The following is a 21,516-nucleotide window of genomic DNA, read 5'->3' as shown; positions in this document are numbered from 1 at the left end:
CACAAAATGCTTCAGGCGCTAAAAAAGAACCGGGCCCCATCACCACTGCACATTCACAGAAGTATCATGCCACTTTAAACAGTCATGGCTTCCCCCAAAGAATCCTGGGAACAGTCGTTTGTGAAGGGTGCTGCGAGTTGTTAGGGGAGACCCCTCTTCTCCTCACAGAGCTACAATTCCTAGAGTGATCTATCATTCAGTCGCTCTTGCCAGGGAACTCAGAATTGTAACTCTGTAAGGGGAAGAGGGGTCTCCCCTAACAACTCTCAGCATCCTTCACACACTACAGTTCCCAAGATTCCTTGGGGTAAGCCATGACTGTTTAAAGTGGTATGATACAGCTTTATATGTACAGTGCAAGTGGAGCCCCAACCCCACTACCCCAGGAAGAGAAGTATCCTTGGGAAACACAAAGGGGCAGGAGACAGCCCCCCAAGCTGCCACCACCACCTCGCCAGGCTCTCACTTTCTGACAGCAGCAAGTCATGTGGCCTTGTGCCATCACAGCCCAAATAAATGTGAAATCACATTCACTAGGGGGGAAGGGAGGCGAGGGGGAAAGGACACTGAAATTCATTATCACAGAATCACGTTTCCCTCTGTTGATCCCAGATCAGGCCTTTGGGATTTCTTTTAGAATGGGTGGGAAACCTGTTATCCTCCAGTTGTTCCGGGACTACAACTCCCACCATCCCTGCTATTGAACATACTTGTTTGGGATGATGGGAGTTGGAGTCCAACACGGAGAGAGCCAGCAGCCCCCCCCCCATATTTAGAGGGTATCCAACACTTTGGAGGTAGCCAAGGCCCAAGAGCACTTGGAACTAGCTTAAGGGGCATACCTTAAAACAGGAGGAGGGGGCTGTGGGCCTCCAGAGGTTGTGGAACCCCCCTCCCAACAGCTGCAGCCAACATGGCCAATGATCAGGGATTATGCGAATGGTACCCCCACCAACATCTGGAGGGCCACAGGCAGCCCATCTCTGCCCTAACAAATATACTGTTTTCCCCAAAAGTGCCTGATGAATCCCATTCAATCCAATCACAGGGTGCTGCATGCATGCCTGTACCCACACACACACACACACACACACACACACACACAGGGAACACAGTTCACAAGGAGTAGTCAAGAGTAAATAAATAATCCCACATTTGCACCAGAACCAAAGGGCACCTCCAAGCAACCAGATTGTTGAAAAGGAGTTTTATCCTAAGAAGCTTTCATTCAGAAAAATCCCCTTAAAGAAAAGCCCTCTCAAAAGTTGGCCACTGATTCCATAAAACCCTCCAGTCTTCTATATGTTAAACGAGAGAGAGAGAGAGAGAGAGCAGTTCCTTAAGTTAATTACTAATATTTTGGCTTCATATTTCTACACGGATCAAACAGCATTTACTTAATAATAATAATAATAATAATCCAGGAAACTCAGGAATGGAGTTCAGAGGTCCCATCTGCACTATTTATTTAAAGCATTATCATACCACTTTAAACAGTCATGGCTTCCCCCTAAGAATCCTGGGAAGTGTAGTTTGTGAAGGGGTGCTGGGAGTTGTTAGCAAGGAGACCCCTCTTCCCATCACAGAATTACAATCCCCAGAGTTCCCTGGGAAGAAGGATGGATTGTTTAAACCACTCTGGGAATTGTAGCCCTGTGACAGAAAGAGAGGTCTCTTGAGAACTCTTGGCATCCTAAACAAAATACAGTTCCCTTACCAAAATGTAGGGGAAGCCAGGACTGCTTGAAGTGGTCTGATACTGCTTTAAATGCATTGTGCAGATGGGGCCAGAGAAAGAGAAGCTGGGTGCACAGCTCCTACCGACCCCTGGTAGTAATGGAGGACATGGCACTAGAAAGCGCCAACAAGAACACTGTGCCCACTGGTCCCTGTCCATGTGGGGCCTAAAACCTAGGGAGAGTTCTTCCCTTGTCTGACAGCTGCCAGGCCTGGACCATGAGGCTGAAAGGTGCTGGGCTGAGATGGAGATGGGGAACCTGGGGCCTTCTAGATCAGCCTTTTGCAACCTTTGGGTTCCCAGCTGTTGCTGGACTACACCTCCCATCAGCCCCAGCCAGCATGACCAATGGTCAGAGATGATGAGAGTTGCAGCCCAGCAGCATCTTGGAAAAGGCTGTTCTAGATGTTACCAGACTACAACTCCCATCATCCCTGACCATTGGCCATGCTTGCTTGGACTGAGGGACGCTGTAGTACAACAACATCCGGAGGACCAAAGATTCCCCATTCCTGCTTTAAGGGAAGGCTGGTGGCCGTACAGCCAATGGATGTCCAAATCAGGCGATGCCAGGCCTCAATCACTGAACAGCCTCAATCCAGAGTTACTGGGATAGATACATCTTTACTTGGCAAGACCCTGGGTGATCTGCCCTCAACCTTTGCAGAAATCTGATGCGTATGTTACGGCGACTGATAACATCGACATGCAAATTTTGACAATCCCAGATGAAGTTCCCAAGTGTCCAACATGCCCTGGAGTGGGTCGACTGTTACTTAAATGCAAGTGTCAAGCATTCACTGCAGCCATGACTGACATCTCTTCCTACCCCAGACATTCACCTGGGATGGTCAACATTCACACCCCTGCATACGTTTACTTTATTATATTATCCTTCCCACCCTCCACCACCCCTCAGTTGAGCAAAACTGTATCTTCAAAAATGAACAAACCTTGAGAGCTGCAATTCCCTCTGTAAAAATCCATATTTGTCCCAAAGGTCCTAAGTTGGGAAGCACTGATCAATTCTATTTATTTGCAAACAGGTAGAGGTGGGGAAGGAATAGGGAATCTAGACGAGCCTAATATGTAAAAATCATCAGGAATTCGGTTTCAAGCCTGCCTGCCTGCCTGGCAGAACAAAGACTAGAGAGGAAGACGTGCATCCTGCAACAGACACTTTCAAATCATCGTTTACGGAGCAGGCTTTGGAAGCGATCTACCACGAGAGCTGTAAACAAGACCCTTGTGTCCTCTTTAAAAAAAGAAAGAAAAGGTTCGTTCTGGAGAGACAGGCTAGTGTTTCAGCCACGGGTAAGCTTCAAGAGAAGCTTTGCTCCTGTCTCCGTAATCGTACAAGAGTTCCTCGCCAGCTTTAATGTCCCGGGAGGCGACGAGGATGAGGTGGGGGATGCCGTCAACGTCGTGGAGCTTCGTCTGACAGTTGCCGCATTTGCTGTGATTGATCAGCCTTCCCAGACGGTGAGTCTCTTTTGTGGCATCAACGCTGGGGTGGGGGAAAGAGGAAAAGGAAATAAAGAAACACACAATTTTTTCTAGGGCAGGTGGGTGGAGGAGCACCTGCAGTCCTTTGGATGTTATTGCCCTGGCTATTGGCCATGCTGGCTGGGGGTGATGGAGTCCAATGATATCTGGAGGGCCACAGGTCTTGCATCCCTGATCTGTGTCGTGATAGCCATAGGGAAAAAGCGTTCCCAGGAACAACTCCAACATAGCTCAATACTGAGGCCCTATCAGCACATTACCTTTAAAGATATATTGTACCCCTGTATCAGTCATGGCTTCCCTCCAGAGAATCCTGGGAACAGAGCTACAATTCCCAGAATTTCTTGGGAAGAGGGATAGATTGTTAAACCACTCTGGGAATTGTAGCTCTGTGAGGGGAATGGGGGGGCGCGAGTCTCCTAGCAACTCTCAAACTATAGTTCCCAGGATTCTCTGGAGGGAAGCCATGACTGTTTATGTTCCATCTTCTCAATAAGTATATAGACTTTAGAGCAGGGGAGGGGAACCTCAGGACCACATGTGCCCCTCTAGGCCCCCCTGTAGGGAACTCTCTCCTGGCAAGAGGGGGTGTGACTAGGGAGGATGTGTGGCCTGTAAGAGTCCTGAGGGCCATATAGAGAGGCCTGGAGGGCCGCACTCACCTCCTGGGCCTAAGGTTACCCATCCCAGCTACACACACTTACCTGGGTGTATATACACACTTACCCACTCAACTCAATGGGTTGTATCCAATGTGGCACTAAGCTAAAATCACCTAGCAGTATGACTTGTTCCGCTGGTGCAAAACATTTCACCAGAGGAACATTGTTCCACAAGAGGAATGCACAATAGATGGCACAGCCCGTTGCATAACAAGTTTCCGCTACTGCCACTATTGCACTGGATCCTCCCATTGCACAACATTTAAACTTATCCATCCGCACTAGCTAGCGGACAGAGTACATTGGAGACAGCCCAGTGGGGTTTACTTCTGGAGTAGACCTGGATTATACGCACTGCAGCCCTAAGTTGACTACCACTTCATAAAAACTGGTGGAATCCTTCACTCTTACACAATGTAGAAGTAAATCTTTTTGGCATGAAATGTGCCCCCCCTCCCATTTTAATTCAGGCAAAACCAACAACAATTCCAAGCATGGCAGCTGTCAGAAGGAACTTCACTCCATCCTCTAATCCAAAGATGGGGAACCTGCATCCCTCTCAATGCTGTTGGGAGGACCACAGGTTGCCCATCCCTGCTCTAAAAATTAGCTTTGCAGAAAGACAGAAGCTCACCAGTATGTTTTCCTCAAGTACCGGAAGTAGTACATGTAACAGCCAGTGGATGGGTCTTGGGCATATACGGCTTCTCGTTTCTTAGCATCCGTGATCTCAATGAGATCCCCATGATATTCGACTACAAACTCCCCCCGCTTAAAATGCTTGGTTGCAATGACCCCTCTCCCCTTGCCGTCAATGAAGTCGATCTGTGAAGGAGATGGAGGAAGAGGAAGCATCAGCAAGTGGACAAAGATCTATTTTAGATGCACTGATGGACTTGCGCATATCCAGTGGGACTTCCTCCACTCGGCCTTTGAAGAGCTGATTCCCTGCTAACCTGTTATGCGCATTTTTTGGAGACTTCCCAAATTTCAAAAGCAGTACCGCATAGCACAGAGGCCTCCTGTTTGAGACATGAAAAGGCCCAAAGCTCTGTAGCAAGGAGTGGGGGACCTGCAGCCATCCAGATGTTGCTGGACTACATCATCCCTGACCGTTGGCCATGCCTGCTGGGGCTGATGGGAGTGCAGAAGCATCTGGAGGGCACCACTTTGGCTTACAGGGAACTTACTCTCCAAACATGGATCCTGCTGAAGCAAAAACAGAACTGTTCACACCCAAAAGTGAGGTATTAGCAAGGCTGGAGGAACTCCATGGTTTGCAGAAGTTTTTTTTTTTTTTTAATGGGGGGGAACCCAATAAGATGCAAAAACAACAACCCCAAAATAGTCCTATGAGGTCATGCTCAGTGGTCACAGAGGGTTATATCCAAGGGGGTGCTAAGTTAAAGCTATTTAGCAGTAGTATACTTGTTCCGCTGGCAAAATATTTTGTGCCCGTGGGACATCATTGTGAAAGAGAACACACAAGCATGTTGCTGGTAACTTGGTTGCACAATAGATTGTGTACTCTGTTGCACAATGAGTTTCTGCTAGCCCAACTGTTGCACTGGATTCCTCTGTTGCATAATGTTTAAAACTCACTCTTGAGCTAGTAGACAGAGAATGTGGGATTTACAGCCCAGAATGTTGGCTTGACTGATGGCAGAGACGTAAAAAAAAGGAGAAGTGGGATGGAGGGGTGGGGGGAATGGAATGGACCATCTGGGAAAAGGGCGTGGCTCGCACCCTGAACAGGAGCATTCCATATTGCTGCATTTTGCCACAGGCCCCACTTGTAATTTAAATCAATACTTTTTTAAAACGTCCCTCCCTCCCAGATTAGAAAAACCACAGCAGCAGCAGCTACACACAGACTGGCATTAAACAGATTCTTCAAAAATCCCACTTGGTCCTTCCCAAAGTGGCTCTTGCACACAAACCTTCATATATGCTAAATTTGCAATTCTTTGGGATTAAGGATGGAAAGAGGAACAGAAAGGGTTTTGTTTTAAAAAAGCCATACAGATTCTATATGCCAGTTATGGAGAACCTATGCTTGTTTGTTGCCAAACTACAGTTCCCATCAGTCCCAGCAAGCATGGCCAATGGCCAGGGATGAACGGAGCTGTGGCTCAGCAACATCGGGAGGGTCAAAGGTTTCTCCGCACCTGCTACATGCAAATATATGAACTCATTCTCCAAGGGTGGATCCTTGGGTACCCAAAACGATGCAATTGATGAGAGGAAGGTTTGAGCAGGCTCAGGGGAACCCTAAGGTTTGCTGGTGCACAATAAAATAAAATGAACAAATCTAGCATAAAAGCCCAAGGCAGCCCCCCAGTCCGGTGCACTTCCGATGTTTTGCACTGCAACTCCCATCAGCCCCAGCTGGTGATGGGAGCTGTTGTCCAAAACATCAGGAGGGCATCAGATTGGGGGACAGCTGCTCTAGCAGTTGCTGGGCGATAGCCCCGCCCATCATTCCTGACCATGGGTAATACTGGCTAGGGCTGATAGGAACTGTACTTCAAGAACTTCTAGTATTTCTACCAATGCCGCCGCAGTTACCTTCATGCCATCTTCTTTGCCGCTTTCTATTAGGTCATCTATCCGCTTTTTCTCCTCTATCTACAAAGAGATTGGAAAATATGTTGCCATTTGAAGAATGAGCCGAAGGCTGGATTCCTATGCACACTTTCCTAAGAGAAAGTACCAGCAAACCCTTTGGGGCTTAGTCAATACGCATAGCATTCCAATGAGTTTGGTGGTACTTTCTCCCAGGCTAGCAAGCATAAATTCACAACCTAGGGGGTTAATTCAGTGCTAGTCCTGCTCAGAATAGGACTTAGTTGAATACAATCCATAAACTCAATGTGGCTTACTAACAAAACCTAAAATCAAAAGCTTTAGGCTGCTAAAATTTGTGATCCAAGATCCGTAATCTAAGATCTGCATCCGAGGTCCTGCTCGTGTGCACGCAAGTGAAATTAGTTAGGCTGGTGAGCACACGGGACAGGCCTTCCCGGTGGTAGCCCTTGCAGTTGTGGAACACTCTTCCAGTTAACATTCATTGGACTCCATCAAGTTCTGGCATTCAAGAAGACCTAAGACCATATTATTTTTCACTATTGCCTGTAAAAATAATATTGGTGATCTAATTCAGGGTATACACCTATTTGTCTGTATTCACTCAGTGCTTCATACTCTACCTAGGATCATATTGCTTTTACCATAAGGACCCGCTTGTCAGGGCCCCGCTTTTTGGCATTCTGCTAATACGGCGGCGCCAGCGGGGCAATCAGCTGTAGCCCAGGGAGCTCCAGCCACCGCGCTCCAGCTGACAGCGATTAGCTGGAATGCACGAGCTCCCCACACTCCAACTGGAGCACGGGGAGCTCGCACACTTCAGCTGATCACTGTCAGCTAGAGCGCAGTGTTTGGAGCTCCCCACGCTCCAGCTGATCATGTGCTCCAGGTGATTGCTGTCAGCTGGAGCGCAGCGGCTGGAGCTTCGCACACTCCAGCTGAGTAGTGCCCCACTTTCCGGCGCTTTCTGCTTTTCGGCGGGGGCCTGGAACAGAACCTGCCGTATGAGTGGGGCCCTACTGTATTTCTCTCTGTAAGTTGCTTTGTCAGGGCTTGGCCCTGAAACGTGACTTGTAAGGAACTGGAATAAAGCAAGTAATAAGAAGTAAAAAGTAACTGGGGAAAAACAACAAGCCTCCCTGAGCCATTCCAGGAATTTTAATAATCAGCAAACAAAGACATTTGGAACTGGACTGTCAGATGAGAACCATCATTCCCACAGAATCCTTTATAAAAGTTTACACAGTTCCTCAGTGGCACATCTGTCCTAAAGACGGATGTTTGGGATGTATGGTAAAGTTGTTTAAGAGGCGCTACAAGAGAAGAGAGTACCTGCAATTCTTTTTTGCTCTTCCGGGAGCTTCTTCTAATAGGGTAATAATCTGTAACCTTTCGGTTCTGTTGCGTTTTCCCTTGAGCTCTGAGAGAGATGGAGAAAGCCACATGAATGCAAAAGGGATCCCCACTTGTTAGCCAGAATCACATCTCCGGGACAGGAGCATCTCTGTGCAGAATATACCTAAGAGATTGCCACATCCCCACATTCTGCCTGACAAAGAGCTCCGTGTCCCTCACATTCCTTTGACTTGGGGATGGCGAACCTGTGGCCCTATAGATACTAACCTTTGCCCATGCCAGCTGAGGCTGACAGGAGTTGAGAGTCCAACAACAACTTGTGAGCCACAGGTTCCCCAGCCCTGGATTGCACCATCATATCGAAGCACCAAATATCATGTAGCAATTGTAACTTCTGCTTTTTCTACCCATTCTGAAAGCTTCCCACATAAACAACCAAAGAGTTTACACAGTCAGCTTATGTGATTATCTTTCTAATGTTTGTGAACACACATCCATAGGTTCCATTTTTTCTCCCTCTTGTGTGTTCATCTTAGTTATGTGCCAATGATTGTTTATTCCTAGGTGTTGCTATTGCACTATTTTAGGGTTGCCAGGTTCAGGGCCTGAGACTGATCCTGTATCTTTAGGAGAAGAGACAGTCAGCCAAGTGCAGGTGTTCTTGCAACACTGTAATGGGAAAAACCACAAGGTGGAACCTGCACTTGGCTGACTTTCTCTTCTCCTAAAGATACAGGATCAGTCTCAGGCCCTGAACCTGGCAACCCTACACTATTTGCTTAAGCATATCAGCTTTTTTTAATTGATACAGACTGCACTCTAGCGGCACCTACTGACAATAAGCAGGCATTAGCCCCAGCTTTATTGGGCCATGTAATGCCATTCCATCAGGCTACAGGAAAGGAAGAGAGGAAACTACAGGGTCTCGCCACTGACTCTGGTGAGAGACCAGCAAATTTTGGTCCTCCTCTCCTTGTATCTTTTTCCATTCTGGCTTGTCATTACAAGAACTCCATGACCAAGGAAGAGTGCCTGCTTTCCCCCCCCGCCTCCGTTTTTCCTTTCATGTCATGCCTTTTACACAGAACTTGGAAGTAACTAGTTACAAGTAACGAATTACTTGTAATTTGTTACTTTTTTCAGTAACGAGTGGGTAACTTCATTACATTTTGCTGGTAATAGAACAAGTAGTAACTTCATTACTTTTGAGGAGTAATTGTAATGTTTCCAGCATTACTTTTGCACATTACTTGGGGGGGAGCAGGGGATGTCTTCTGCTCCTCTGATTTGTGAATAAAAACAATGTGCTTCAAATTGGGCTTCTGTGCAGTGTTGTTCTTCCTTCATGCTCTATGGGTGCTTAGGAGGCAAGGAGGGAGGAGGTGGAGAACAAGACGGGGTAGAGAAAACAATTGTTTAAAAATTGACAGGAGTGGAAGGAGAAAAGAGCTGGAGGCAATATATATATAAACAAAAATATGTGTGTTGGGTTATCATGATTGCTGGGGGTGGGGTGAGGGGATGTGAGATTCTGTTATGCCATTCTGTTAATCTTATGGATAAAAAAAAATTCTACTACCCTCTGTGTGTGTGTGCTTATTTTTAATGTTGTTTTAGGCTACTTAGATGTGCAGCAGCCAAGGCCAGCACCTTGTAGGCAGCTAAAAAAAAGTAACTAAAATGTAATTGTAGCAATTACTTTTGAGTAAAAGTAAAGTAATCAGTTACTTTCAGAGCAATTGCAATTGTAACGGTAATTACTACTTTTGGGGGGCCATGTAACTGTAACTCATTACTTTTTAAAAGTAATCTTCCAAGCTCCGCTTTTACACTATAAGCTTGTGAGCAGGTAATGTCTAATTGGTGGCATTTGCAAGCCACTCTGGGAGCTTTTTTTTGGTTTCAGAATGAGACAAAATTGTTTTTAAAAGACTGTTTCAAAACCAAGCTGCTCCTTCAGGATTTGGGCAGGACGAGTGTCTTCAACTTATTGAGATCAGACAGAACTTTACAAAGCTCATTGTACAGAAAAAGAAGAAATTGTGGATTTCATACTATGACAGCAAAGACATTTACTTTCTTTTGGGCCCAGGTTTGGTCTTGACTCCTTGCTTCTGAGCTGGCTTTTTGTCTGCTGCGTTGGCAGACTCTGGAGGCAGCACACGTGAAGGTTCTCTGGCGTCTGGTTTTTGGCTAGAGAAGGAGGCCGGAGAGTCACCCCCTCTCTCTTTTTCGACCAGGCCCTCCGATTTCATAGCACCGTCAGTTGCATGGCCAATATTTATTCTGTCTGTAAATAATGAGGGGGAGGGGGGAGGAAATGCAAATCAGCACAGAAGGCAGAGGCTCACATCTTCCTTTGCACCATGTCAAAACAGTGCTCCAATTTAAACATTATTCTAACCCACATGAGCAGCAGGCAGGAAAGGCAGTGAAGACAGACCAACCCTTCTGACAACTAAAGCGACCAAGGAATTGCACAGATTTGTAATGGGTGAGCTCTGCTTCCCACCCCCACCTTTGCTTCTCTACTGCAGGTTTGAAGAACCTTCTTCAGCTTCAAGGGCCGCATTCCCTGCTGGGCAACCCTCCTGGGGCCACGTGCAGAGGCCACAGGCAGAAATGGGCAGAGCACAGTAGCGGAGTGGCAAATTCAGACGCGCAGGGTCCCTTCATGTTACTCACAGCTGCACCCTCCCCCCCCCACTGTTTTACTGCGGGGTTGAGAAAGAGAAAGCATGAAAGAGGATAGTGTTAGTTACTGAGAAGAGTCTTCTCAGTGACTGACGCACTTCCTTTCACTCTGATGGGCTCCAATTGGCAGAAAAGGACAAGGAAGCATGTTAAAAGACCCTTTTCAGTGGCTAACATGCTCCCTTTTCATGCTGATTGGCTTGTAGGATGCTGGAGACATAGGGACCCTGCTCCCCAAAATGTAAGGGGTCTAAGCCCCCCCCCCGAGACCCCGGATGACTACACCCCTGGCAGAGCAACAAAAATGACTGTTACCTTTGTACAGTAGGCTAATTTCTACATACACTCACACACCACTCTCTGTCCTCTCTGCAGGCAAGCAGAAATCATTGCCACAGTTTATGTGCCACGGTCCTGTACCCCAAGTCTTTGGACGACCCTTAGGAATGCCCCAGATGTTATCCCCCATTTGGCATTAGATGCCAGGGAGGAGTGCTAGCTTAGTCTTCTTCCCTATCTGCTCATTTTCGATGAGTAATACATTTGTCTATTTTTTTGAAAGTGCGAAGCTGTACAATTCAGGCACAGTTTCGCCAGTCAACGAATAGTCTCTCCAGACTCTGATAGTACACGTGCGTGCTCCAGTATGGAAGGGCCTTAGCTCGGTGGAAGAGCATTTGCTTTGCACATAGAAGGTCCCAAGTTCAATCCCAAGCTTCTCCAGTTAGAGCTCGGAGAGATTCCTGCCTGAAGCCTTGGACAGCTGCGGCCAGCCAGAGTAAGCAATACTGAGTTGAACGGACCACTGGTCTGACTCGAAATAAGGCAGCTTCCTCCGTTTAATATCAGCCGACCACGTGCCACCCTGGCAGGCTTCCAACGGGGCAATGCGATTCCCAAGACGAAAAAGGTTCGCCACTCCCAGTCTATAGAACTCCAAAGGAGGTCATAAGCATCGCCTCGAGAGTCCGTGTGATGTGGAAAAGTTGGAAATAGGTTTGTGTGCAGGGCAGGGGAACTGGGTTCAAATCTCGGCTAGCTCAGCCACAATGCTTACCAGATGACTCTGGGCCCATCATGGTGTTTCAGCCTAACCCACCTCACAAGGGCTGCTGTAAGGATAAAGCATGGGGTGGGAGATACAGCAGCCACAGAGATGATGCAACATCCCTGTGCGGAACATCTCGCTTACATGCTGCTTCTGAAAAAGGATTTTTCCTATGAGTGAGATTTAGGCAACGATTTAAAAACAAACCCACACATATATGCACAGGTCGGGCCACATAGCCAACCCAGCCACTAACAATGCTTACCATCACCTTTCTTGTAGGTTTCATTTCCTGGTTTGCTCTGGCATTTTGCCTCATGATGCGTGGCTGAATTTTCCTCTTGAAGTGGAGGTCGTACAGCAGGAGGTTTGTTTGGACTCATGTAGGTATAGATTTTGGACTGACAAATAAATATGTTCTCCTATAGCAAGTAAAAGATTTTCATATAGCTTCTGTTCAAAAGAACCCATTCCTTGGTGTATCTTTGTCTTTTAAAAAGCAACTATGGAATTTGGTAGACGACACCAGCTGTCATTTGAAGGGGCGGGCAAGCCACCAAGTTTCTAGCCCCTGTGGTTGAGATTTAAAACTTTATGTGCAATTCCCAATAAGATCTCAGGTGATGATGGTGGAAGGGAGAAACAACGATGAGTAAGTGGGTGTGCAGACATGTACAATAGGAACATTCTTACACAGGAGAAATTGCTACTGGAGTCAATGTGAACAGCCTCTGAGAACATAAGAACCACCCTGCAGGGTTAGAACAAAGAGCCAATCTATTCCAGCATCCTGCTGCCCACAGTGGCCAACCAGCAAGCCCACATCTGGGGCATGAAGGTGACAGACAGCCTTCGCCTGTTGCATTCAGAGGTATACTGCTTCTGAACATGGAGGCTTTAGCTAATAGCCACTGATGGACTTCTCTTCCATGAAAAGGTTCAACTCAGCATGCAGGGTTTGTGCTATTGCAAAATTGTGCATAGGGATGCAACCCTATGCACACTTACCTAGGGAATAACGCTTGCAGAATGCGGTGGAATTTTCTTCCAAGCAAATACATATAGAATTGCATTGTTGGGGGTGGGGGAGGACAGAAGAGTTTTGGATATTTTTAAAGGTGCAAAAATTAACCATACTAAAAGGCAGGGAGGGAAACCCACATATACCCAAATGCTTTTGTTACCACAAACCGGCTGACTGCAATGACGAGATTGTCATTTTAAGATTTTTTAAAATAGCAAGCATATAAGAGCTCATTGTGTATCCCATAAAAGGCTATGAGGACAAGGGGTGTTAATGACTTTATATGCTGCTTTGTTATGAAGGACAGCCAGTGTGCGTAGTGGTTAAGGTGTTGGACTACGACCTGGGAGACCAGGGTTTGAATCCCCACATAGCCATGAAGCTCACTGGATGACCCTGGGCCATTCACTGCCTCTCAGCCTCAGAGGAAGGCAATGGTAAACCCCCTCTGAATACTGCTTACCATGAAAATCCTATTCATGGGGTCACCATAAGTAGGAACCCACTTGAAGGCAGTCCATTTTTTCCCCATGTTAAGAAGGGGCACTGCCTGAAGAATTGCCCTTTAAACCACACCCCAAAAATTGATCTTAACTTTGGGGAAGGACCATAGCTCAGTGGAAGAGCCCCCGCTGTGTACGCAGAAGGTCCCAGTTTCAGTTCTTGAGATCTCCAAGGTAGTGCAGAGGAAGATCCCTGCTTAAAATCCGGGAGAGCCACTGCCAGTCGGTGTAGACCAGAGAGGCGAACCTGTAGACCTCCAAATGTTATTGGACTACAACTCCCATCATCCCTGGCCACTGGCTATGCTTGCCGGGGCTGATGGAGGATGGAATTGAACAACAGCTGGAGGGCCACAGGCTCCCAAATTGTGATCTGCGGAGCATCATCCAGGAGGTCTGTGGCACGTCTGTGGATTTGTGGTTGAAGACGGGAGATTAGAAGTTAATATGAACACTTAATGTGATGCATGTGTAATTGCTTCTCGTATTTCTGATATCGTATTTCATTACATTACAATTTCAAGTCTATGGAATACATTAAAACGCAATATATATGAAATAAAGAAGCAATAAAAACCCAATTACAACTCGTACAGCCTCTAGCACAGCACATTACAACTGCTATAACAAGCAGAAAAATCATTAAGTGGTCCACCAAGGCCCTCCACAATGTTCAAGTGGCCCATGGGGGGAAACTTTAGGAACCACTGAACTGCCCTGACACTGGAGAAATTCTTGTAAAGCATTTACCTCAGTAGTATAGTGGCAAATTCAGAAGTGCAGGGTCCCTTTATGTTAGTCACACCCACGCTCCCCCCCCTTTTTTTTGCTGCTAGGTTGAGAATTCGGTATATGTTAATCCCTTCTCCCACAACAGATATCACTAGGAGCCAATCAGCATGAAAGGGGAGAGTGTTAGCTGCTGAAAAGAGTCTTCTCAATGGCTAACTCATCTCCTTTCGCTCTGATTGCCACCAATCAGCAGGAAAGGACAAGGAAGCACGTTAGAAGACTTTTCTCAGTGGCTAACACACTCCCATCTCATGCTGATTGTCTCATAGGATGGTGAAGACATAGGAACCCTGCTCCTAAAAAAGTAAAGGGTCTAAAGCACATACACCCCGAGACCCTGGATGACTACATCCCTGGTTTACCTGTTGAAGCACTTTGGAAATATATTATTATTATTATTATTATTAGCAGCAGCAGCAGCAGCAGCAGCAGCAAGGGAGAAAGGAGGAAAGATGCCTCATTTTCATTCCCAGTGCTATATGGAGAGTACATTTTGGGTTTGGAACTAAGAGACATGGGTTCAAGTCCTTGCTCAGCCATATACAGACTGACCTTGGCCAGCTAATTCCATTCTGCCCTCAGCTACTCATGTGTAAAATGGGGATTGATCCAGTCTACTTGATAAGAGCTGCCATCTAAAGTATAAATTACTCTGGGATGTATTCAGTTTTCGCCATACTCTGAGCAGATCCACTGAAATCAATGGGCACGAGTCCATTAATTTCAATGGATCTACCTTGAGTAGAACATACAATCCTCCATTCATTTAAAAGCTGCATAGCAAACACCAGCTCACCCTCAAAAGAGCTATTCTGATCTCATACCAGCCCGAAACAGCTGGAGGGAAAAAACAGGCCAGGCCCTTGGAAGGAAGGTCACAATCCCGATTTTGCACAGCAACAGCTGCGATGCAATTGTCAAGTCAAGAAGTTTAGATCTTTTATTCCAATTCATTTTTAAAGTTCCTGGAAGTGTAAAGGCTCCCCGCCCCCCAAATTTTAAAAAGGGCAAAAAGTCTTTTCCACAGAAAGGGTTCTCAAAACATGCTCCGGGTTGGACATTTGGCCCTAGAGTCCGGCTCTGGCAGCGACCATTTTATTGGTAGGATCTCGGTGGGGCACAGGGATAGAAAAAGGTGATCGGGACGCACGGGGGAGGGGATTGGGTTCCTCCCCTTTCCCCTCCCCAGTGATTGCTGCAGACCGCAACCCTCGGAGGGGGACTGTCAGAGGGCGATCCACCCCTTCCCTTCCTCCCTCGCGGGCACACCCTGCGGGGCTTCCTTCCCGGCAAGTCGGGCGCCCGGCGCTGCCGACAGGCCCTTAAGGTCCGCTTCCGTTGCGCTGCGCCCAGGGCGCACCGGGGAGGCCAAGCGCTTCGTCGCCTTCGCATTTGGCGAGCCAGGGGACCCGATGGCGGCGGAAGGGTGGCTGGGAGGGCGCAGAGAAAGCGAGCGCGAGCAAGCAGCGATCCGCCTTACCCCGTTCATCTTCGGCCGGCCTTGGCCCCGCTTGTCGGCGCTCTCGGCAGTGGCGGCGGCAGCAGTCCCCTCCGCCTCGCTCTCGGCTCTGCCCTCCTTGGGCTTGGACATCTTCCTCCTGCCTGCGAGGTGGGGGGAGATCGAGGGAGCCGGGTGGTCAGAGCGCCGAGGTGGCGGCGGCAGGCTCCAGCGTGGCGCTGCCCCGGCTCATGCCCTAGCCGCGGACGGCGCTGCAGCAGCAGCTCCTGGGAGAGCCGCCGGCGGTGCCCGCGTCCTCACCGCCATGTTTAAATTACTCGATGCGCCCTGGCAGGCAGGCGCCTTCCCAGCCGCCAGGCGGAGTCGCGCTTCCCCTCGGGAATCCCAGGCAGACTGGAAAAGCCGGGGGTCGTTCCCGTCCGTCCCCCGCCCACGGGCGATCCCCCTCCTCCTCCCCGCCCCGGGTTTCCGTCTCCCTCCCACCCTCAGCCCCCTCTGCCTTCTGCTTCATATGCCATGGCTCTCTCCACCTTGCAGCATCTGAAGCTTACCGGAGAAGAGCTCCCGAGTACGTGCAGAGTGCATTCCCCTCTCCACCGAGCAAGGAGGGAGAGAGAGTTCTTTCACACATTGCACCAATAGGAGTTATGAGCCTGTCCTCTGCTGCTTGGTAAAGCCCTGTGGAAATGGGTGCGATCATGAGAATAAATCATGATCATCATTGAAGGGTCAAGGGGAGGAATGCCACATCAGAGGGGTGGCATTTCTGGCCAGATATGAGCCCGAGAACATGTTAGAATGGAAACTCAGCACTAAGGTCATCATCCTTGTCATCAAGTTGCATTCCCCTGTCCCCACATAAATGTGGGGTGCAGCCCCCCCGGTATCAATGCACTCATATCCCTCTATTAAAGCTACCACTCATCCTACTACCAGTCTACATCTGCACAGGAATTGTTTTTAAAATGTTTTATTGCTTGATGTTTGCCACTCTAGGCTCCTTTGAGGAGCAAGGGCGGGATAGAAATTTAATAAATACGTTGTGCATTCTCTGATAGTAATTTTTTTTTTAAAGGCGAGGAGGCAGGCCGGGCTCCAGACTGAAGGCACGGCCAGGTCAGATGCTGGAGGGGGAGGGAGGCTAAAGACAGCAACTGGTAACTTTGTGGTGAGGGAAAGGCAGTATTTACATGCTCAGAGGGGCTCTAAGTTGTCCACTTTCAACAAAGACTGGAATTAAGCCATGAAGTGCTCTTATTTCTTCACCCCACCCACTTGGGAAAATATGCTTTCCTCACAACCCCCAAAGTTTTCATCCTAGCATCCCCCAAATCCTCCCATCCTGCCAGCAGCCTTCAGCTCCCAGATTTCAAGTGACCCTCCAAGACCAAATCCCCAAGCATCCTACCTCTTTCCTCCCACACTAGCCTATTCCCTTTGATTTTTCTACCCCCATCTGAGACACCCCCAACAGAATCACTCTGCTCTACCTGAAATCTTCACTGACATTCCTTCAGAGTAACCCCCCACTCCCCACCACCCATATAGTCCCCAGCATCTTTGTTTCATCTCCCCCAAACATGCTCCATACCCTTCCTTAGTTTCTACCTTTTTCCCTCAGCACCCCAAAAATGGTCTCCCTCATGCTCTCCCTTTGCCCCTAGACCTCACACCTCTGTATAATGGCTCCACCATCTTGAATAGTGCCTTTGCAGATAGACATTCAAAAGGAAAGAGGCACGGCCATTGCGGGAGACACAACTGGCTGAATTTCCAAGGGCGATGCTCAAACCTGCAAATTGTATCCCCCGCCCTCCAAAGATGTTGCACTCATGTCCTGCTTGGGAGGGCTTCCCGTTGGGGCATCTGGTTGGCCGCTGCCAGAATGGGCCACTGGCCTGATCCAGCAGCCAGGCTCTTCTGATGGTCTTCTTAAAATTACAGCCTTAAAGGAACAGCTCCATCTTTTGGTTGTTCCGCAGGGAGTCTCAGACACGGCACAAAGTGGAACCTCTCCACCCTCTTCCTCCTTATCTGCCAAATCTCTCTCTCTAGGAACACAGGAAGCCACCTTATACCGAGTCAGACCTTTGGTTCCTCTCACTCAGTATTGCTGCACTGACTGGCAGCAGCTCTCCAGGGTGTCAAACAGGATTGCCTCCTAGCCCTACCTGGAGATGCTGGGGATTGAACCTGAGGCCTTCCGCATGTGAGGCAGATGCTCTGCCACTGAGCTACGGCCCTTCCTCTCGCTCTCTGCCCTGCCTCCGTACCTATAGATTCCATGCATGCTGGCCTATAGAGTGAAATATTGTGGTGGGGAAGCAGGAACATCATTACAAAACAGTCTTGGCATAAATACAGGCAGCCTAATACATTAGCACTGCAAATAAATGTCAGTCCCAAGAATGAAGGTGCAGTGTTTGCTCAGAATGAAGTCCCATCGAGTTCAATGGGGCTTATTTCCAAGTGTGTATGCCAGCCTTCCCCAGACAGGGTGCCCTCTGTATGCTTGGAACTACAATTCCCAGCAGCCATCTGGGGTGGGGGGAGGTGTCTGCTGGGAGTTGTACTCCAAAACATCCTGAAGACACCTGGTTGGGGATGGCTGGTGTATAGGATCACAACTCTAATTGTGGGATTTCAGCATAGAATACCTTCTGCATGCTTTTCCTTACAGTTTCACAAGCAAAAAGGATTTTTTTGAACAGAGGCGGTTTGCATTGTCTATGATGCAGCCAGGACCTTACAGCCACTCTCCTCTGCCTGCAGCTTTGTACACACAACTGCCTCAACTCTGTAACCCCACAGATTTCCCAGTACACAGTACCATGTTCGCATCCTCCAGATGTCTCCATCTGGTTCCCCAAATACCACATTTCACCCCTATTCAATTATTTTGTCCTTACAAAGGCCTCCCCCATCTTCTCCCTAGCTTCTAAGGTTAAACAATTTCAAAGAGTGGAAGTTACAAAAAGAGTATATTTTATTCTATGAGCAAAACATTATTTTGGAAGCTTCCACAATTCATCAGTTCAGATCCTTTTTTTCCATTTAAAATAGGACTTCCAATAATCATTAAGCAGTAAATGTATTATTAAACAAATTTATCGACTGCATCACAGCATAAAACCATTGAAGCAATGTACAAGGGGAAAATGATAATAAAACTCACAGACACAAGCTCTACAAGCCATAAAATCAATCCAACAAACTCCAAAAAACAATACAACCATCTATACAAACTCCAAAAACAGCAAAACAATTTCATCAGATATAAAACTGAGGATTCCACAAATGACTGGGTTACACTTCAGGGAAAGCCTTCCTAAAGAAAAATGCCTTCTGTAGGCACTTAAACATCATCACGCTAGGCACCTGTCAGATTTCAGGTGGTAATTAATTTCAGAGGGTTGGAGCTCAACACTAAAAGCTTCTAGTACCAGCTAGGCAATGTCCCATTTGAAGAGTGCAGTTGCTGGGCAGGCTATATTGGGCAAGGCAGCCCCTTAGATCTCCTGGTCCCAAGTTGTTCACTGCTTTAAATGCTAAAAGCAAATTCTTGAACTGCACTTGTGAGCATATTTTTACCAATTACTTACAAAATCTATGGATGGGAAGGGCCCATTTAGAAGGGGCATTCTCTCTCTCCTACAGGACAGAATACCTCTCCTAGGATAGCGCCCCTCAGAACCATCAGATGCACATTTGCACAGGCTTACAGCACAATCCTAACCACATTTACTCACAAGTAAGCCTGACTGAATTCAATGGGGCTTCATGCCAAATAAGTGGGGCCAGGATTGCAGCCTTAATAAAAAAAACCATACCATTAGTAAACTAATCTTGAAAGCAGGTGACAACCACATATCTGCCCCACACACACCTATCTCGCCCGTCAGGCCCTTAAATCCCTTCCCACAGTCCGCCTCCCTCCTCCCAATTCAACCGCTTTCAGCCCCATTCCTTTTAAAAGCAGGGGTGGGGAACCTGCAGCCCTCCAGATGTTGCAACCATCACCCCCCAACCATTGACTGTGCTGGCGGGGGCTGATGGGAACCGAAGCTCAGCAAATTCTGGAGGGCCACAGAACCCCCACTTCTGCCTTAAACCTGCACTCTGTAAATGCTCAGAAACCACCACCCCTCAGGGCTAGAGTTAGCGGCAGCCCCTTACCTGTTGTTTTTAAGACAGCTTCAGAGGCGCCATCACTGACTAATTGGGGACAATTTATTTATTATTTATTATTTCAATTTATATACCGCCCTTAGCAGAATAGCTCTCAGGGCGGTGAACAAACAAGATAAAATACAATATATCATAATAAAAATAATAAAAACATATACAAACAAACAACAAAAAAACACTACAAAAACACAATACGACAAAAATTAAAAATACGGATTAAAAGATTAAAATGGTTAAGAAAATTAAAATGCCTGGGAGCATAAAAAGGTCTTTACCTGGCACCAAAAAGATAAAAGTGTAGGCGCCAGGCGTACCTCTTCGGGGAGGCTGTTCCACAACTCAGGGGCCACCACAGAAAAGGCCCTAGATCTAGTAACCACCCTCCGGGCTTCCCGATGGGTTGGTACCCGGAGGAGGGCCTTAGATTCTGAACGAAGTGAATTATCAATGGAAACCGCTTGTGAGGGTACCCCCTATTTTTCCTCCCTGGCAATTTGAATTTTCCCACTCACCCTTGACACCCACCTAACCCCTCTCCCATACCACAGCTACACTTCACTTTCCAAAATCATCCCCTCCCAAAAGACAGAGCCCTCTTCCCATGCACTTCTAAGAACTCTCCTCCCCAAGATAACCTCCCTCAGTTCCTCTGTCCATTTATTGGACCCCCATTCCCCTAACCCACCTTCTTCCAAAACCCCATCCCATAATAGTCCCCAAGCCAATGGAAAAGGGAGATAAAATACCTTTAGTCATGATCCCGGATAGCAAAGCTCAACCAGGATCAACCGTGTCAACCAAATCCGAAAAGGGAACCCCTTTTTGACAATTCTACGGCAAGACTCAAAGAGACTCTCCCCGCCTCCTCAATGTAACCAACCGCTTCCAAAAAGATACAGCCGTGTCTCTCATTGTTGTCCGATTGGTCCGCCTCTCTGCCACTTACGCGCATGCGGCCTCTGGTTGGATGTGTATTAAAGCATCCCGCAGATCCCAGTTTGTACTTGAAGTCGAAAGCAGCTTCCCGAGAAGGAGTGTTTGAAATGAGCGTTCGTCCGCCGCTGATTGGTGAGTGAGAAAGTGAGCGGACATGTGATTGGAGGAGAAGGGTCGCGGCTGTTCTTCCTCTCTGCTGGACGTGCTCCACGTGCATGGAAATCGCATCGAGAATATAGCATCCCTTATCGGCTTCGAGGTATCACGCTTCGGGAACACGCGGAGCTGACAGGGACGTCTTATACATGAGCGGGTAGTCAGAAAAAAGTCTCACAATGTCTGGTGGGGCTGACTCCCCTGTGCGGGTTTGGAGCCTAAGCTCACAGCGGTGAGATGAAGGGAGATCTTTAGCACAGCGGCTCCCAAACTCCCCCCCCCCGCCGCAAACAGCTTGAAAATTGCTCGTGGTCTTGGTGAACCACTTAATTTTTTTTGTCACTCTTTTGTAGTAATTGCAGCATGCTGTGCTAGTTGCTGTATGATTTTTAAATGTATTTGCATTGCCTCTTTGATCTGTTATACTGCATTTTCTTATATTACAATTTGCATCCCATAGAACTCAAATTGTAATACAAGAAATCAAAGAAGCAATGCAAATACAATTAACAACGCAGCCGAAATCTCTGCTCACGGCAGGAGTTCGATTCCAACGGAAGGAGGAAGTTGAATCTCCGATAAAAGGGGTCGAGGTCCACTCAGCCTTCCATTCATCCGTGGTCGGTAAAATGAGTATCCGGCATATGCTCGGGGGTAAAGAAAGGCCGGGTAAGGAACTGGCAATCCCACCCCATATATACGGTCTGCCTAGTAAACGTCGCAAGATGTCACCCTAAGAGTCGGAAATGACTCGCACTACAAGTGCGGGGACACCTTTACCTTTTTATGAATGTTTAATGTGGACATGCAGCGGACCACCTAAATGAAGCTCAGAGACCACCGTTTGGGAACTACAGGTGCAGGTGGG

General features: G+C 47.7%; 1 protein-coding gene across 4 annotated transcripts; it reads right to left on the bottom strand.

Annotated features, from left to right (window-relative positions):
• Positions 1-2,742: 2,742 nt before the first annotated feature.
• KMT5A (lysine methyltransferase 5A) lies at positions 2,743-20,490 on the bottom strand. 4 transcript variants are annotated; one of them, XM_061602792.1, is made up of 9 exons: positions 20,303-20,490; positions 15,920-16,046; positions 15,390-15,511; positions 11,862-12,012; positions 9,925-10,138; positions 7,825-7,912; positions 6,475-6,534; positions 4,541-4,731; positions 2,743-3,245 (listed from the first exon to the last, which is right to left on the bottom strand). In XM_061602792.1, exons 2-9 carry the CDS (start codon positions 15,951-15,953, stop codon positions 3,035-3,037), a joined length of 1,071 nt encoding a protein of 356 aa, XP_061458776.1. In that variant the 5' UTR covers positions 15,954-16,046; positions 20,303-20,490; the 3' UTR covers positions 2,743-3,034. The 4 variants fall into 4 exon arrangements, with proteins under 4 accessions (XP_061458776.1, XP_061458774.1, XP_061458775.1 ...); XM_061602790.1 differs by having other exon boundaries at positions 11,856-12,012; positions 20,303-20,488; XM_061602791.1 differs by lacking the exon at positions 20,303-20,490 and adding an exon at positions 17,161-17,246 and having other exon boundaries at positions 11,856-12,012.
• Between the last annotated feature and the right edge of the window lie 1,026 nt (positions 20,491-21,516).

The sequence above is a fragment of the Rhineura floridana genome, chromosome 19 (assembly GCF_030035675.1).
Source record: "Rhineura floridana isolate rRhiFlo1 chromosome 19, rRhiFlo1.hap2, whole genome shotgun sequence".
NCBI lineage: Eukaryota > Metazoa > Chordata > Lepidosauria > Squamata > Rhineuridae > Rhineura > Rhineura floridana.
Note: the sequence above shows the minus strand (reverse complement) of the source record. Positions and strands in the feature narration are given on the sequence as shown.

What these genes read in the sequence shown, in the direction of transcription:
- KMT5A (XM_061602790.1), bottom strand. Translation starts at nt 15,953, where the DNA reads ATGCACTCTGCACGTACTCGGGAGCTCTTCTCCG. An exon ending in TACTCGGGAGCTCTTCTCCG is followed by an intron (nt 15,512 to 15,919) that starts GTAAGCTTCAGA and finishes CCCACCTCGCAG; the next exon opens with GCAGGAGGAAGATGTCCAAG. An exon ending in TACTTGAGGAAAACATACTG is followed by an intron (nt 3,246 to 4,540) that starts GTGAGCTTCTGT and finishes CCCCCACCCCAG; the next exon opens with CGTTGATGCCACAAAAGAGA.